The 19119-nt window shown below is 33.9% G+C and overlaps 1 protein-coding gene across 50 annotated transcripts; it reads left to right on the top strand.

Moving 5' to 3' along the window:
• The first annotated feature begins 1725 nt into the window (after positions 1 to 1725).
• Positions 1726 to 7740, top strand: LOC114306236 (uncharacterized). 50 transcript variants are annotated; one of them, XR_014348726.1, is made up of 10 exons: positions 3023 to 4069; positions 4552 to 4635; positions 4922 to 5074; positions 5271 to 5346; positions 5593 to 5650; positions 5759 to 5892; positions 7044 to 7098; positions 7350 to 7404; positions 7484 to 7504; positions 7551 to 7740. XR_014348726.1 is itself a non-coding variant. In XM_082901978.1 (8 exons), exons 6-8 carry the CDS (start codon positions 5767 to 5769, stop codon positions 7654 to 7656), a joined length of 330 nt encoding a protein of 109 aa, XP_082758104.1. In that variant the 5' UTR covers positions 3023 to 4039; positions 4552 to 4635; positions 4922 to 5074; positions 5271 to 5346; positions 5593 to 5650; positions 5759 to 5766; the 3' UTR covers positions 7657 to 7740. The 50 variants fall into 50 exon arrangements, 5 of the variants coding, with proteins under 5 accessions (XP_082758104.1, XP_082758105.1, XP_082758103.1 ...); XR_014348717.1 differs by having other exon boundaries at positions 7478 to 7504; XR_014348719.1 differs by lacking the exon at positions 7484 to 7504 and adding an exon at positions 7197 to 7251.
• The last annotated feature ends 11379 nt before the right edge of the window (positions 7741 to 19119 follow it).

The raw sequence follows: 19119 nt of genomic DNA, 5'->3' as shown, positions 1-19119 counted from the left end.
CATCCTGGGGTTCTTAGTGAGAGAATTTATTTAAATTCTTTTCTTTTTTTTCTTTTTTCTTTTTTTTAATGGGGCTTTGGTGAATTTTATAGTAGTTGCAATGTGAACGAATAATGTAGAATTGTCTTTGATGTTATTAAACTGTTGCTACTGATTAAGTAACATGTGAAAATCTAGGTAATACCCTTTGAAAGTTCATGAATCATGATGCTTTGGGTTATCTTTATGGATATGAGGTTTGAATGCTTTTTTTCGATTAGCTTCTCCCTGCAATTGTATGTTTCATAAGAAACACAACTATGTATCATCACCCATTAGGTACACAACAACCACATTGATTTTTGTTGCTATAGAGCATTACTGGACCTCATCAATTTAATTTAATAGGTATTGCTAAGAAAAATAACATTTATTGGTTTTATTTCTTCCCAAATGCTTAAAGTTATTACTTTAATTCTAAATTGATTCCACATAGGAAATTGTATTTTGCATCCCAACTTTAACATTTAGCAATATTTTTTATTATTAATTTGTCAAACATGTGTATCGGAAGCTAGCTTATTGGTTAGTCTACTATATACACTAAAATATTCCATCCACCAATTGTGTTACTTATTATTGATTAGTCTCTTGTATACATGGACAAAATGGATTGGAAGTATGGGAGTTGGGGGTAAGGAACCCGGTCAACTTGAAATTTTAACTATTGTTGTAATTTCCTTTTATATAAAATTTACATATTCTCAATCCTTATTGAACAAATTTAGCTTTTGTTTAATTGTTTGCATACAAATTAGTATATCAACCTTGGCTCCATCACCCAAGAAACAAATAAAAAATAGCTTTTTTTAAGTTCAAGTGTGAAATCTTGACTCACAAGTGATGTAGAATGGAGTTTTGACTCCGGAGTTTAATTTGGAGAAGCATTTGTTGAATTTTATTCATTGAATCTTATTTCATTTCTTCTTTGGTTTGCTTTTTCTTATTTGAATTTTTTTCCTGGCACTTTTATTTAGTAAAAAAAAGGAGTAATAGTGATGAGTGACTAGACCTTTCTTTTGTTATTTTTTTTTTCTTATTAAATGCATGTCTTCGAACTAGATTTTCAAAAGGCGAGTGATCAAAACAATATTTGGTCATTATATGTTTTGTGAAAGCAGGTTGAAGAGAAATGGTATGCAAGAAGATAAAGAGTATGAATCAAAGAGCTTGTTGAAGGAGCACTAGAAGAGGCTTGCCAACATCAAATTGGGCATTAAATACGCAGAATTGCATGGCATTTCTTAGATTTGCACACATGTAAATATGCACAAGTGCCATCTCACTACAAGAAAATTGGCCTATAACCACGTTTTTGTTATGGCGTTTTTTCAAAAAACGCCGTTTCAAAGATTTTTAAAATACTTTGCAGTCAACTCATTTTAAAAAACACGCATCCTACTTTCTAACATATATCCCCTTTTTTAAGGCCCACGCTTTTTTCATTTTGTTCATTTCTCAGAGTCCCAAGATAGATCTACGGTTCTGTCTCTTCATCACTCTTCTCTTTCTTATGGTGAAACTAGATCGAGCATCGTAGGCTCTGATTTACGATCTCTCTATCCACCTCTCTCCATCTTGGCTCAAAGCTCTCGATCAGTCGATTTGAAGTTTAATTTTGTGAGTCTCATTCTCTGATTTTTTTGATTTTGTTTATATACAAACACAGATCTGTATCTACGATCTTTGATCTATGTGATATATATATACACACTAATTTATGTTAAAGAGAACACAGACCGATCGATCGATCGATTGATTTTTAGTCTATTGATCGATATTGAACACACTCTCTCTCTCTCTGAATTTGATCGATTGATTGCTTTCGTTCAGATCTGTAAGTTTTCGTTCAGATCTCTCTCTGTAAGTTTTTGTTCAGATCTGTAATTATTTAGGATTTTTTTTATTATTATTTATGTTTTTGATTAGTAGTGTATGTTAATGTTAATGTTTTTGAATTATTTTTTTGTTATTTGTAATCTGAATGTGGCAGCAGAGTTTTATCTATTTTCATCAACTTTTGTCGTTTCTTCTGAGCACTTATCGTCATTGGCAAATGCTCTCAATCATCTAGAGACTTTAGGGATATCTTTCATTTTCTTATATATATATATATATTCATTTTTCTTTTAACACAGCATGACTGTTACTTTATTAATCAATTAAACTTTTCATTGATTAGCAGTTGCAATCATTATTTAATTAGTTTATTTGTCAATATAATTTTTTATATTAGATCCCATGCTCTTCCTGTTAAGTGTCATTACTTTTTATGGATTAAAAGATTGAAATCAAGAAATGGTTTGTTGTTTAATCTCCTTTTAGAATAAATATTATGTTTACTTTATTATGCCTTTGACAAGGATGAATAATAAGCAAAACAGATCAAGTCCTGTTTCTTGATTTTGTTATTGCTAGTGTTAGAATCAAATATATGTTTGCTCTTTACTTGACAGCATTTTCAATGTACTATAATTGTGTTTTGGGGAATGTGGATCATCTAAAATAGGAGACTTTATTCTTTTCTTTTCAACCTATGTCTCACTAATAAGTCACAACTTTTGGGTTTTGTCTTCTGTAGGAAATTCCAATTCGGAAGAAAGAAAGAAAATGAAAATATAGATTATATACCAAAGCTCCAAACTAGCCCCTTCCATATCACTTCCCCTAGAGATTGTTTCATGTTGATTATTTGCTTATGTAACTGCTAATGTGATTTCACCTTCTGCATTTGCATAACAAATTTGGTTAATTTTGAAATTACAATAGGAAGTTACAGATGGTAGCAAGCTAGCAGCCCATGATTTTTTGAGACTTTATCTAAAAAATCAAAATTTGAGCTTATCTTTCTAGTTTTTGAACAATTGGGACTTTGGACAATAAGAATTTTTAATATATATATATATATATATATTTTGTGAAACATTAGGCCACCGAGCTAAGGTAACTCCCTCAACATCCCATTTGCCCCACCAACAATTTAAAAATAAAAATTAAAAATTAAAAAAATTGGAGGAAGAAGTTTAAATGCTCAATCTATAATTCCAATGACAGTATAGCCCCCATACATGTAGGCCCTCACATCATAATGGAATGTGATTTTAGCCCCCTCCCCTCCCTGTTCTAACATCCCTGTTCATATTTGTCCATTTACAGTGGTGGCAATCCTATTGCCTACTAGGTTCTCTCACCACCAGTTGGACTGGATTTTTATCTTAATTTGGGGAAAAGATGATTGTTTTGGACACGATTAAATTTGAATTTTCATAAATTAGTTTTTTATTTTAATTTTTATTTTAAACATCTATGAGAGGAAGTTAGGCTGCACCCTAGGGAAGAATTTGGAGAAAATATTTCTAGAGCATAGATACAAATTGGCATGAAAGAACCTGTAAGCAAATGGTAATTATAAATGATCTATAATTGTTCGTCTAATGGATAAGGTGTTTTTTTTTTTTTTTTAATTATATCAAGTGTGATGTCCGGTTCGAGTCGTTTTGTTAGAACTACTTCCCTTTCCCCTGTTACCCACTTACCAATTTTTCTTTTTCCTACATATAAATAATATTTTTAAAAATGGCCTATTGCAATTTGCATCATTGTTATGGCTGTGTTGAGGGCCTTTGGGTTTCAACTAGGGTGGGGTTGATCTTGACAGTGTTCCCTTCTTAGCTGTAAATGGTTTAGAGTCTTGCTCATCATGGGCTCATTTCCAGGATTTTTATTGACTATAACTTTCAATAACAAGCAAATCATACGTCGCACCAAATACAATACATAAAAACCCAATCTTCATGTAAAAATGTGTGGAGTGGAAGCATGCTTTACCCAAACATTTTTCCACTATTAGGGAAGTCTATTGCTATAAAAAAATCCAGGTGAAGGTTTCTAGTACTAAATCCATTTTACATCTAATCTCTAGGTGATGTCAAGTTTATTATATTTTTATGGCATGTTTGGTTTGCTAAAAGAGATCCTGCTTCACCGGTACTTCAGCAAGGTATTCTAATACTTTCTGTCTACCAATAAGGTGGCTTCCTCTTTCTTCTCCTTTTAAGTCATAATTTGTATATTTCTCTGTTTGTTGTTTTCACATAATGTCCATTTATCTTTTTTCTTTTTTCCTTTTCCTGCTTTAACAGATTTTAAATACCTCAAGTGTTATGTTAGAATCTTTATGCTTACTTGTTAACTTGAAGTTGTTGCTAGCTTTAGATCTAGTTAGATTGGATCATATACTTGCTTGATTACATAATGGATATATGTAGTCAGCACATACGAGTTTTGAAGTCAAAATTGTGTTTCCTTAAGCGTGGTACACTGACTGCTTGCCTCTCTTCTTTGTATTGGACAGTTTGTATTCTTGCTTCCCATCTTTCAGTCATTTGAATTTGTTCACCAAATCCTTGCCTTTCTGCTATGTTTGATAGTTTGTTTTCCTTGCTTTGTATCTGTTGAATTTTGGTATATTGTCCGGCTAATACCCTTAACACATTTATAATTCTTCTGCAGTAACATTGTGGATGTGAACTCATATAATGAGTTGAAAGATGCAATTAGTCAGGGGAAATGGGCAAGGGGTCCGTGGTCTGCAAGGTAATTGTTTGTTTATTTGCCTCTTATTTTTTTGACCATGTATATATGGGGTTTATAGGGTTGGTGTGCTTAGTGTCTTTTACACAGACAACATGTAAAAATCTGTCAGATCCTTATGAACATGAAATACCAATATGGTGATAGAGCAGAATGACAAAAATGAATTCAATGTAGGGGACCCCACATGAGCACAAAGCTTAGTTTGGTTTGGTTTTTAGGGTTAATGTTTATGTTTATCATAATGCAATTGCGTACTTCTAAGATCACTACACATTTGGTGGCACAGTGACAAAGATGAGTTGAGGGTGAAAGAAGAAACAGGGGCAACAATTCGGTGTTTTCCTTTTGAACAGCCCGAAGGCAGAAGTAAGACATGCTTGATGACGGGCAATCCAGCAGAGGAAGTTGCAATTTTCGCCAAGTCATACTGAATCTCCAGGCATGCTCTTATATCCATTTTCTGGCAACTATGTTCTCTAATCAATTGATAGTGTTCTTCCTCATAATATGTAGTAATGATTGCACTGGGCTGTGTATTTTATGAATTGTTTTGAAGTTTCAAAGCTAATAGTTCATTATAAGTCATGATTTCTATAGAAATGTACATTAATGAAGACAATTGGATATGTTTGCAGAATGCTACTCAGAAAAGCCAGAAGGTATTTGTGCATGTGCTTTCAGAAATTGACGCTCATGAAATTAAGGAAATTGGTATGCCACTTAGGATAGAAACCTGAAATAGATGCTACATCTCTCTCTCTCTCTGTCTCTCTCTCCTGCATCTTCTTTTTCTTTTTTCTCAGTGTCTTCTCTCGTTCTTTGTTGATTTTAAAGAAGATGCCAAGTTGCCAACTTACTTAATGCCTCTAAAAAATTCACATATATGATATATGTGCATATTATCTTGTTTTTGTATCAGCTTCAACTTTAATTTCTACTATCTTCTTTATTCAACAGGGTTGAGCACTTGCTGAGGGATGTGAAGGATACAACCATTAGCACCCTTGCAACAGAGGTATTCTTTCTTTACTGTTCTGGTTTCCTTTTCAATTGGACTATTTTTAAATTTTTTCCTTTTAACTTTTCCTCCAAGATGCTAAGGGTTTAATTGTGCTCAACATAGGCAGCTATATGGGTGGAGTTGATCTTTGGCAAAATGATTATAAGCATGATGATGATTTCAATCTTCAGTCCATGCATGACAAAACGCTTGAGGTGGTGTGCATTTCTGGAGCATGGCACCTTGGCAAACTTCAGGTACAAAATCTTGGTGTCTGCTAATCCTCCAAATCATTGTAATATGTGATTGAAATGGGTTCACCGAGCTGCCAAAATGTATGCTTCATAGTAAGTTTATTTGTATATGCTACCACAATGAGTTCTATGTGTATACCTATGTTTTGGTTTCATGGGTACTGTCCTTTTCTTTTCTTCTCTTTCTTCCTTTCCCAAAATCCCTCTACAGGTGTGTGGGAGAGAAGAAATAAAATTTACTTTTTGGAAGCTAAAATCTTGTTAAAGCAGGTGTTTAATTTTTAAAAGATTATGAGATGTTATCTTCAATGCTAATTTAAAAAGTATATGTGCATGTCAAAAGTTTGTGTTCACCTTTATAATGCCAAGCCTTTCTTACTACTATACTATATGAGCCTAAGCCTTGCATAGGAAAACCTTATCTGTGCAAATCTGTCACAACTACTAGAACTTTGGCTCTAGTATCCCCTAATTGGTTTGTACTACTTCATTTGTATTATGTTAATCTGAAATCTAAATTTGATTGCTTTTTAAATACACATAAAGGACTCTTTTTATTTGTCTTCTTCTTCCTTTTGACTAGCCTGTTTGGAAATACACCTTACTCTCTATCTCTATCATCAAATCACTCTATTAGAACATAATATTTTGGATTAATTTCATAGATATCTCTTCGGCTATCATTTAATATCTCTTAAATCTATCTCTCAATTAAAAAAATCGTTAGACTTGGACATTGCAGCACTTTTGTTACTGCCTTGTGAGGGAGATGGTGAATTGTTTGGTGGATAGACAATAGTACTGTGCATAGCAATAGTATCAGGAAAGGAAGCATTATTAGAAATGGCTGATATATATATATATATATATATGCAGATTTGAGTCTTGAATTTGACGTACTTGGAATTAAGTGGGTGCAAAATTGGAATGAGATATGCTATTGCAAACTTGCTAGCTTAATGTCCTATTGGGTGATGGATATATGGATATATGTTTTATGTTGAACTTTATGATTACTGATATCAAAATTGGAAGCTCATCTTTCAGTGAATCAGGAATGGCGAATAGGTTTTGAACAGATTCGGAACAGGTTATATTTGATTCTGAATAGGTTTTGAACAGATTCGGAACATATTATATTTGGTTTTGAACAGGTTTTGAACAGGTTCTGAAGAGGTTAATTTCAGATTTTGAACAGATTCTGAACAGGTTAATTTCAGATTTTGTATTTCAGATTCTGAACATGTTAATCTGGTTTTGAACAGGTTTTGAACAGGTTCTGAACAGGTTAATGTGGTTTTGAACAGATTTTGAACAGGTTCTGAAGAGGTTAATTTCAGATTTTGAACAGATTCTGAACAGGTTAATTTCAGATTTTGTATTTCAGATTATGAACATGTTAATCTGGTTTTGAATAGGTTTTGAATAGGTTCTGAACAGGTTAATGTGGTTTTGAACAGGTTTTGAACAGGTTCTGAAGAGGTTAATTTCAGATTTTGAACAGATTCTGAACAGGTTAATTTCAGATTGTGAACAGGTTAATCTGATTTTCAGATTCAGATTTTGAAGAGGTTAATCTGAATTTCAGATTCAGTCAATTTGTGTAGAATGACAGGTTCAGAAGCAGAATCACAGGTTGATTGTTTGAAGCAGAATGACAGGTTCAGCAGAATGAAGTTCAGAATGATGCAGTCCAGAATAAAGCACTCCAGAATTGAAGCTCAGAATGATGCAGTCCAGAATTACATGAAGTTCAGAATGATGTAGTCCAGAATTTCAGAATGATGCAGTCCAGAATGACGCAGCATGGCTATGCACTATTGAAGCAGCATTGAGCAGTCCAAAATGAAGCATTTGTGCAGAATTTAGTTAAGGTTGACATGTTAATCTGAAAGCAAAAATCTGAATCATACATGGACGGAAAATTATGTTTGTCGATTCAAATCTTTAATACTGTGTTATGGGTAGAAATCTTTATGTCTTTTTGGTATGTATTGATTGCTCTCCTCTGAAAACTTGACCCTCGGCAATGTATGGACAACCTCAATGGGAAAGTTAACTGGAGTGATGAAATTTGTTTTCATGGAGAATGTAAGTAGAAGATAATTCATATATCATATAAGACTTTCCTCACCACCAGTACAAGTGAAGGAAAAAAGATGTGATGCTTTATTACCACAGCTTCTTTGGTTGCTTTCTCAAATGAGAAAATTGTCCCTTCTTTATTAGAAGGCTGTATATGCTACCAAGAAGGCTGTGAGAATAGTATTTTCCAGAAATAATTGTTTACTATCAGCAAAATCTATGTTGAATACCAATAAGATTGAGCCACAAATGCAAAACAACATTGACTTTTTCTTTATCTTTGGTAATAAACAAGTATTACAAGGTCTCCTACTTATAGTTACAGCCTATAGGTATTTAGATAGCTTCAATTTCACTTAGTCACCAATAACAAAGATCAAATCTTGGTGAAGTAAGAACAGTACAGAAAACCACTATTAATTTCAGCTACTGTTTTCTTTTCCTAAATGATAACAATTAGTTTCATTTGGAACTCATGCAAACCCAAGTTCCCTAACACCAGCAAAGAGGTATCCTAATCCCTCTAGAAATCCTTGATCATGTGAAGATTAACAATACACTTGAAAGTCCAATATCAACTATAAAAGGTGTTCTGAAGGATTCCAAGGAAAAGGACTTGAGTTTTAATAAAGAGGAGCTAAGAAAAGTTGAAGAAAGGTTGAAACTTGAATTTATCGAATTCTATCAGAATCTTCATCTCCTAAAGAATTACAGGTAATAAACCGAACATGGTCAATGTGAATTCAGTTGTGGAAAGATGTTCATGGTTTTTTATTTTATTATTTTTTATTTTCTCATTTTCACATTTTTCCCTTTTGACTTGTCAATTATTATATACTTCTTGTTTTGCAAATGAATGAACCAGCTTTATGAACCTCTCATCATTTTCCAAGATCATGAAAAAAATTCGAGAAGGTCAGAATTTGAATTAAATGACCCAAATAGTTCTTTCTACTGTCAACTCATAGATCACTTGTCATGCTATTAGTAAGCATGAATAAAGATGACTGAAGTAAAAAAGGCAAAGGAGTGATATTAGTTAAAAGGTAAATGAATCCTACTAAAACGTAGTAGTAGAATGTCAAACTGAAAGAAAAGATAAGTGTATACAGGTGACACTCCTTTACTAAATTTACTTTTATAAACTATGACTCCTAGAAAAAATGGAAAAATGAATAAATAAAGTAATGCTTGCAATGTGAACTGACACCGTAATTCAGCGAAAGTACTTGGGAGTTCTAAACAAGAACACCAATGGACACAAGATAAGGAGCTACATTAAGGGTTTTGTTAACAAAGTGAACACGATCTTGAATTTTTTTCTCTGCCACAAAGTTACGCAAAAAATGAAGTGGTATTTAGAAAAAACAAAGTGAAGATTAATATGATTTTATAATTATCTAATCCTGCTGCTCCTTAAAAAAAAAAAAAAAAAAAAAAAACCGCTAACAAAACAATAAAGAAAAAACTAGCCATTGTGGCATTTTATCAAACACCTAGCAGACCCATAATCAGAAGCATGAGACTTTACTCTGTGTGTGTGGAATCACCAACAATTCATTCACTTCAATGATTATATTGGGTAGAATATGAATATCATAATCAAAATACATAACATGTTAATCATTCTGTTTTCTATATTTTTTTTCCCAAATTAAAATCATTCAAGTTGTTCATGGAACCCTTTAAAGTAGAGAAGTTTTGGAGATGTTAGAACTAACGAATGGAATGACTTTAATCTCATCTTAACAATGAATTCCATTTACAGAAACACATCCGAAAACAGAGTGAGGGTAGAGAATGAGAAACCCAAAGACCAGAAGAGAGAGAGAGAGAGAGGGGTAGAGAAAGAGAAACAGAGACAACAAACTGACCTAGAACTCACGGTGGTGCTGTAGCTTGATGTCGGTGCAGGATGAACTCACGGTGTGGAGGATGAACCGTCCTCACGGTGGAGGATGAGCTCATGTTGTTCTCTGCTACAGCTTTGTGAAAGAACTATGGATAGATTATCAGGGCACAAAGTTCTAACCAAGGAGTTGAAAACAATTTAGGCGCTAAATCAAAATTTTTTTAGTGCTTTAATTTTGGGTTTATGTAAAGACATGGAAAAATATGAAAAAAAAATAAAAATAAATCATAATTCATAAATTGGACGGGTAATGTGAAAGTATTCCGGCTAAAAAATAAATTTGTGTGTTTTATGAAATTTTTTAATCGTTAAAATTATAATTTGTTGTAGTGAGAGAGAGAGATATGAGAGGAAACTAATAAACAAAAAAAAAAAAAAAAAGAGAAAAAATTAGTAGAGTATTTTTTTTTCATCACTGCTCAATTTGTCAAAATTTTCCATCCAAAATTAGTGACAAAATAATTTCCTCAGTAAAAGGTCTCAAAATATTAAAAATTATTAGTAACGAAAATATATTTCTCACCAAATAATCTTAAAATATTTAAAATCAAGTTTTTTTTTTAAAAACAAAATGTAAAATTATTGGTGACAAAAATATATTCCTCACTAATAATTTTATAATTAGTGACAAATTTTTTTCTCACCAAAAGTCTCAAAATTTTGGCGCCACCAAAAAAATTTGGCGGAAAAGCCTTCAATGACGAAATTTAATTTTTTCTCACCTAAAAAGAAGTATTTATTGACGCAAATAAATTTCATCACCTATTATTTTTATTTTTTTATTATATGTGACAAAATTTTATAATTCGTCACAAATTGTTCTTATTTAGTGACGAAATTTATTTTCTTCACTACTTTTCGTCACCATAGGTTACTTTTGTTATAGTGAAAACAGTGTAACTAAACATATGAGTAATGAACTTTTGAATACTACAACTGTTAGAATACTCACTGGATTCAAGAATCCCCTCACAAAAGTTTCATGGGCATGTTGTAACTGCCTATTAGGAATTAAAAATGTAGGCGTAAATTTGAGGAGGCCGGCGCTGCTGCTGCTCCGACGCTGCTCCGACGCCGCTCGACGTCGATCGAGAGAGAGACAGAGGGGGGTAAGAAGAGATTAGGGATTTTTGGGTTTGAGATTGGGGATTTTTTTGTTTTTTTTTGGGGGGGTGGGGGGATGGAAAAAAAAAAGGAAGGGAGGAGCGGGAATGGAAAAAAAAAAGGGGCAGGAATAAAAAATAAAAAAATATATATATTTTTTAGTCACAAATGAAATTTAAATAATAAAATAACGTCGTTTAATTTTATTTATTTATTTATTTTTTGCAGCGGGGGTTGTCGTCATCAAAAAAATTTATTTTTTGTTAAAAAATATATTTTTTTGTAGTTAATGAATTTTTTAAAAAAATATTATTATTATTTATTTGGTAGAAGTAGGGGTAATATTTTAATAAAAAATATTTTTCACTAAAATAAAAGTTAATTTTTTGTAGTCAATGAAAAATATTTTTCTGTGGCCTATTTTTTTTTTTTTTTTTGTTACTAAAAATCATGAACTAATTTTTTGTGGTAGAGGAAAGGGAGCGACAATAGTGGTGAAGATGGTGGATAAAAGATTATGGTGATGGTGATGGTGATGGTGATGGTCATGGTGAAAGAGATTAGTAGTGAAGTTGTGGTAGTGGTAGTGTAAATGGAATGACAGGGGTGAATGAGAGGTAATGGTAGTAGTAGTGGCAGTAGTGGTAGTGGTGGTAATGAAGTGATGGCGATGGCAGCAGTAATGGTAGTCGTAGAGGTGAAGTGGCGATAGTAGAAGTAGTGGTGGTGGTGGAATAGCGTTTGTAGTAGTGGTGAAGGTGGTAGAGGAGATGGGTGGTGAGAGAGATAAATGAGTGAGAGACAGATAGAGGAGAGAGATGAGAGAGAGAGAGAGAACGCAAACACAGTGGGAGAGAGAGAGAGAACAACGCAAACAGAGAAAACGGGAGTGAGAGAGTGAACAACGCAAACACAGTGGGAGAGAGAGAGAGAGAGAGAGAGAGAGAAAGAAAAAGAGATAGAGAGTGAGAGACAAAAAAGAGACATAGAGAGAAGAGAGATGAACGAGAGAGATAGAGAGAAGAGAGATGAGCGAGAGAGACATAAAGAGAAGAGAGATGAACGAGAGAGACAGAGAGAAATATAGAGAGAAGAGAGATGAGCGAGAGAGATAAAGAGAAGAGAGATGAGCGAAAGAGACAGAGAGAGAAAAGAGATGAGAAAAGAGATGAGAGAAGAGATAGATGAGTGAGAGACACAGAGAGAGACAGATAGACAGACAGACAGACAGAGAAGAGTGATGAGTGAGTGAGAGAAAGAGAAGAGAGAAATGAAGGAAGCTAAAAAAAATGGATGAAAAGATATATATAGAGAGAGAGAGAAAAAGAGCGAAAAGAGATAAACGAGAGAGAGAGAGACAAAGAGAGATGAGCGAGAGAGCGAGAGAGATAAAGAGAAGAGAGACAGAGAGAGAAGAGAGATGAGAGAGATAAAGAGAAGAAAGATGGACGAGAGACACAGAGAGAAAAAGAGAGAGACAGACAGACAGAGAAGAGTGATGAATGATGAGTGAGAGAGAGAAAGAGAAGAGAGATAGAGACATAGAGAGAAAGAAAAGGACAAACAGACAAAGAAGAGTGATGAGTGAGAGTAAGAGAGATAAGAGAGACAGAGACAGAGACACATAGAGAAAGAGAGAGACAGATAGACAGACAGATAGACAGACAGAGAAGAGTTATGAGTGAGAGAGAGAAAGAGAAGAGAGACAGAGACAGAGACAGAGGGATAGAAAGATGAAAAAATGGGTGAAAGGAGAAATGTTCAAAAGAGTAAGACGACGTCGTTTTTATTTTTTTTATTTTTTTTTTTTGTAACAGAAAAATACCGTTGCATTTATTTAAACCATTTTATGACTATATATATGAAACCGTCTCAAAGCCACAATATATATATATATTTTTTTAAAACTTTTTTTTTTTGCAACGGTACGTTTTACGATCGCACAAAACTTTTTCTTTTTTTTTTTCGACTGCAGCTGGTACCGTCGTAAATACTCTTTTTTTTTTTTTGCGACAGCAATTTCTATCATCGCAAATACTCTATTTTTTTTGCGACGCCAAGTTGTGTCGTCTCAAAAAGTCACATTTTTTGGCGACGGCAAAAAGTCACATTTTTTTGAGACGGTAAGTTCTGACGTCTCCAAAAGTCACATTTTTTGCGACGACAAGTTGTGCCGTCTCAAAAAGTCACATTTTTTAGCGACGGCAAGTTGTGCCGTCTCAAAAAGTCACATTTTTTGAGATGGCAAGTTGTGCCGTCTCTAAAAGTCATATTTTTTGCGACAGCAAGTTGTGCCATCGCAAAAAGTCATTTTTTGCGACGGCAATGTGACGTCGCAAAAAGTTCCGCCTCATAAGCCCACTTTTCTTGTAGTGTGGTGTGGTTATGAGATATGTGATTAGTGGTTATGAGTAAAGTGGTGTGGTTATGAGCCAAAGAATGTTGGTTATGAGATATGTGATTAGTGGTTATAAGTAAAGTGGTATGGTTATGAGCCAAAGAGTATTGATTATGAGATATATGACTAATGGTTATGAGATATGTGATGTTAATTATGATCAAAGTGGTGTGACTATGAGCCAAAGGGTGTTATGAGATATGTGATTAGTGGTTATGATATATGTGATGTTAGTTATGAGCCAAAGAGTGTTGGTTATGAGATATGTGGGTAATGGTTATGAGATATGTGATTGTTGTTTATGAGATATGTGATTTCGGTTATGAGCAAAGTGGTGTAGTTATGAGTCAAAAGAGTGTTTGGTTATGAGATATGTGATTATTAGTTATAAGATATGTGATATTGGTTATGATCAAAGTGATGTGGTTATGAGTAAAAGGGTGTTGATTATGAGATATGTAATGTTAGTTATGAGTCAAAGGGGGATTGGTTATAAGATGTGGTTATGAGTTATATGGGTAGTAGTTATGAGATATGTGATTAATGTTATGAGATATGTGATATTGGTTATGATCAAAGTAGTGTGATTATGAGCTAAAGGATATTGGTTATGAGATGTAGTTATGAGATATGTGATTGTAGTTATGAAATATATGATATTGGTTATCAACAAAATGGTGCTGGTTATGAGATGTGGTTATGAGATATGTGATGTTAATTATGATCAAAATGGTGTGACTATGAGCCAAAGGGTGTTATGAGATATGTGATTAGTGGTTATGATATATGTGATGTTTGTTATGAGCCAAAGAGTGTTGGTTATGAGATATGTGGGTAATGGTTATGAGATATGTGATTGTTGTTTATGAGATATGTGATTTTGGTTATAAGCAAAGTGGTGTAGTTATGAGTCAAAAGAGTGTTTGGTTATGAGATATGTGATTATTAGTTATAAGATATGTGATATTGGTAATGATCTAAGTGATGTGGTTATGAGCAAAATGGTGTTGATTATGAGATATGTAATGTTGGTTATGAGTCAAAGGGGGATTGGTTATAAGATGTGGTTATGAGTTATATGGGTAGTAGTTATGAGATATGTGATTAATGTTATGAGATATGTGATATTGGTTATGATCAAAGTGGTGTGATTATGAGCTAAAGGATATTGGTTATGAGATGTAGTTATGAGATATGTGATTGTAGTTATGAAATATATGATATTGGTTATCAACAAAATGGTGCTGGTTATGAGATGTGGTTATGAGATATGTGATGTTAATTATGATCAAAGTGGTGTGACTATGAGCCAAGGTTGTTATGAGATATGTGATTAGTGGTTATGATATATGTGATGTTAGTTATGAGCCAAAGAGTGTTGGTTATGAGATATGTGGGTAATGGTTATGAGATATGTGATTGTTGTTTATGAGATATGTGATTTTGGTTATGAGCAAAGTGGTGTAGTTAAGAGTCAAAAGAGTGTTTTGTGATGAGATATGTGATTATTAGTTATAAGATATGTGATATTGGTTATGATCTAAGTGATGTGGTTATGAGCAAAAGGGTGTTGATTATGAGATATGTAATGTTGGTTATGAGTCAAAGGGGGATTGGTTATAAGATGTGGTTATGAGTTATATGGGTAGTAGTTATGAGATATGTGATTAATGTTATGAGATATGTGATATTGGTTATGATCAAAGTGGTGTGATTATGAGCTAAAGGATATTGGTTATGAGATGTAGTTATGAGATATGTGATTGTAGTTATGAAATATATGATATTGGTTATCAACAAAATGGTGCTGGTTATGAGATGTGGTTATGAGATATGTGATGAGAGCTCATAACTAAATTATGATTAATTTGATTTTAGTTATGAACAAATATGATTTTGGCTCATAACTATAAAAAGTGACCTGCTTACCAGGTCACTTTTAATGATGTGGCTCAATCTGAACCATTAATTTTCTATGTACCATATATTTTTTAAACAAAATGTACTATAGACTTTCCCATGATGATATGTATATGAGGGGAGAATGAAATTGATCTATCATTGATAGTTAGAGGCAGACAGAGACCGGTTCTAATCCAGGTTTAGAACCATACTCCTATCTCATTCGTTGTTCTTTCATTTCTAGGGCCCACCCAACTATTTACAAATGCAAGTTAATCAAAATGTGTACAAAGTGTGTAGATAAATATACATAAAAAGTATAATCAAATTTCTAAAAGTGTTTAAGAATTTGTAAAAAAAAATATATATTGAGATTATAAATACTTTGACTTTATTTGTTTCCATCATTAGTTTATTTTTATTTTTTGGATATGATGACATTTTTTTTTTGATCAGCAAAGAAAAATTTCATTAACAACATAAAATTAAAGGTACAGGAAGATGACATGCATCGAGAGAGATTTGGAAGTATAAAAATACTCCTACTACTGCTACTCGCATCCATACAATCAACCCCTAAGCCTCTCGAATTTTTAATACAAAGTTAAGAAGAACTTAACTAAAAAATTAAAATGCATGAATCTCCAACAAAATCAACCCACCAAAAGAAGAACCAAACTAGACTAACTAAACCAACTGCCAAGGCAGCCCGAACTAAAAACCCAATTGATCAGCCACCCAATATTTTAATCACCTACATCACTTCCAAAGCTGCTGTACACCACACCTAAGCTGCCCACGCCTATTCTGCTCACACCTAACACCTATGCTGCTCCAACGCCCTCCTGCTGCACTGCACGCCCACCTGCTCACGCTCCTCTACTGTGCACGCACCACTGCTTCAGCCGGGGACATCGCCATGGCTGGACATCACCAGGCTGGGCATCACCACTGCATCCTCATTGCCGAGACTCCACTCCTAACAGATACTTAGGCCTCGCTTGGGAACAGGCTAATTTAGTAACTTTTTGGCTATTTGGCTAAAATATGAGCTAAAAAAAACTAGTATGTTTGGGATGACTTTTTGGCTTTTTACGAAAAGATGTGCAAAAAGTAGAGAGAAAAGAGAATCTTTGACTTTTTGGTATGAGTTGTTGGCTTTTTGGCTAATTTAGTAACTTTTTGACTTTTTGGCTAAAAAAGAGGGTTCCCAAACGAGGCCTTACTGCAAACTCATTGCAATCTCACCCACAGCACTCAATGCAAACTCACCCACTCCCGACAGAAACTCCACACCCAGCCACCCCTAAGATGCTGCAACTCCGCCGGCTGAGCAGACCCCAAACCACCACCGGGAAGCCCGATGCTGCTCCACCTTCAGTCTGCTTAACTCACACCCACCAAAATCCACACACCCACCGAATACCGAATCTTCTTAACTCACACCCAGTACCCACGCTAGAGCCTCTGCTGCAGTCCACACCCATGCTGCTGCCAAAACTCCATAGCCAACAGGGCTTCTGCCAAACTCCACACACCCACCGAACACCGACCACCCGCTGGGACACCTCCATACAAATGATAGAATTTCACCCCTCAAACTCTCACTCGAGAAGGAGCGCTCGAGTGAAAACCGGAAAGAAGACACCCCTCAAACTCCTACTCGCCAAAAGCGCTCGAATGAAATTCGTAAACGTCACCCGCAGCAACAAAAAACACACCTAGGTGGGAAAATGGGAGATTCAAGTTTATTGAAAGAAAAAAAACGAGGTTATTGAAAGAAAAAAACTAAAGAAGGCAGCCACGGAAACGAGCTAGGCCAGCCGACCGCCATAGCCAAAGGGGGCGGCCGGCCAGCCCAAAGAGAGGCCGGAAAGGAGGTTTTTAGAGAGAGAAAGAGGGAAGAGATTTTTAGATTACATTGCCAATAGGACTGTAAACGAATCACACTATTCATAAATAGTTTGAGCTCGACTCGTTTAAAACTCGTTTGAACTCGGCTCATTTACTAAATGAACGAGCTCGAGCTCGATTTTTAGGCTTGTTTATTAATCAAGCTGAGGTTGAGTAGCCCTAGGTTCGGCTCGATAAGACTTGTGAACATAAAAATAAATAAATAAATATTTATTTTTAATAATCTATTTTATTTTTTATTTGTGTTTGGTTTTTGTGTAAATTTACATAGTTGATTGATGAAATTTATTATTACTATAAGTATCATTATACATTTTACTCATAATTTTGTATTTTTTAAAATCTTAATAAGTAAATTAATTTAAAATTAATTTTTTTCAAGCTCGAGCTCGAACTCGGCTCGTTATGTAATCGAGCAAGCTCAATCTGAGCTCGAGTTCAACAAACATTTGACAAGCCAAGCTTGAGCTTGATTTTTTAAGCTCGACTAGAGCTCAGCTCGAGCTCAAGTTCAACCAATTCTTAATAAATGAACTTGAACATTCAAAAGCTCGGCTCAGTTCGACTCATTTCCAATCTTAATTGTCAATGGTGGGGTTGTAAAAAGTATTTATGACAGTGTCTATGTTTTAGTGACAATATTTGATAAATAAAATAAAAAATAACAAATAAAAAAACAATGGTGTAATTGACAGATAGGGATAGTGAGGGTGTGTTTGCATGTGCGAGAGAAAAAGAGGCCGAGGACTTACCAATCAATAGTGATGGTGGTGATAGGGAGATCCTAATGAAGACAAAGAAGAGAGAGAGAAAGGAGGAAAACAGTAGCAACCGCTTGAGGCGAGCGATTAGGATAACAAGAGAGATGGCAAGAGAGTTGAGAGAGCAACACTATGAAAAATGGGGGATTCTAAATTGAGAACCCTTGATTAAAAAGACTTACTTTTTAACTTTAAGTACTTGTGAGACAGTCTCAAATTGTGAATTTTAATAACTGTTTTTAGTGATAAAAATTTCATATCGTGTAAAATAAAAATACACATTTGTGACAAAGACTTCTGCGACAATGATACCATTATCATCTCAAATAATTACTTAATGCCACTACCGTTTCATGTCATCGTAAAATAAAAGATTTTCCGATAATGGTTTTTGTGATTATGAATAGTTGTTTTTACGACAATTTCTTTTACAAAAAATTATTATTCGTAATGATAATTGCACTGTCAAAAATGTTTTCATCGTAAGAGGCCTTTTTTTCTTCTTCTTCTAATAGTGTGTTAATTTCATGGTTATTTAGGTCATTTCTCTTGTTTTAACAATAAGCAAATTTGATTTCTATAATATTTAAAGTCACTTATCAATATATCAATCTTGTTATATTCAAATTTTGGAAGGTAAACAAGCAATTATCAAAAATTTTCTTTTCACTTGTATGGTTGGCAATGTGTATAAGTTAAGTTTGACAACATTGTAAAAGATATGATCATTAAGATTGTGACATTTAGGTGTTATAGTTTTGGCTTGGTAATTAACCACTATAAATAGAAACCTAATCCCATTAAACTCAACTATTTTCCCACTTACTTAAGACCACAAAGTTTCTTCAAGTGTGCCACCAGAGCAACGTAGGTTTAGAGGGACACGTGCCCCTCAAATTTTTTTTTAAATAATAAAGTTTCTTCTAATTAAAATTATTTTTCAATTTATTACTCTTTTGAAGTTTTAAATATGCCTTGTAAAAATATTTATACCTTGTCTTTTGCAATAAAATTCCTGCAATATGTCACTTTAAATGTCTAATTTTGCTATAAAAAAAAATTTATACTCTCTCTCTCTCTCTCTCTCTCTCTCTCTCTCTCTCTCTCTCTCTCTCTCTCTTTCTTGTATTTTGGTGAAATTTAGTTTTTATTTT

Source organism: Camellia sinensis, chromosome 13, assembly GCF_055761805.1.
Source record: "Camellia sinensis isolate YWXY chromosome 13, ASM5576180v1, whole genome shotgun sequence".
Lineage (NCBI taxonomy): Eukaryota > Viridiplantae > Streptophyta > Magnoliopsida > Ericales > Theaceae > Camellia > Camellia sinensis.
Note: the sequence above shows the minus strand (reverse complement) of the source record. Positions and strands in the feature narration are given on the sequence as shown.

What these genes read in the sequence shown, in the direction of transcription:
- LOC114306236 (XM_082901978.1), top strand. Translation starts at nt 5,767, where the DNA reads ATGGGTGGAGTTGATCTTTGGCAAAATGATTATAAGCATGATGATGAT. An exon ending in GGCACCTTGGCAAACTTCAG is followed by an intron (nt 5,893 to 7,054) that starts GTACAAAATCTT and finishes GGTTTTGAACAG; the next exon opens with GTTCTGAAGAGGTTAATTTC. An exon ending in TTTGAACAGATTCTGAACAG is followed by an intron (nt 7,099 to 7,496) that starts GTTAATTTCAGA and finishes CAATTTGTGTAG; the next exon opens with AATGACAGGTTCAGAAGCAG.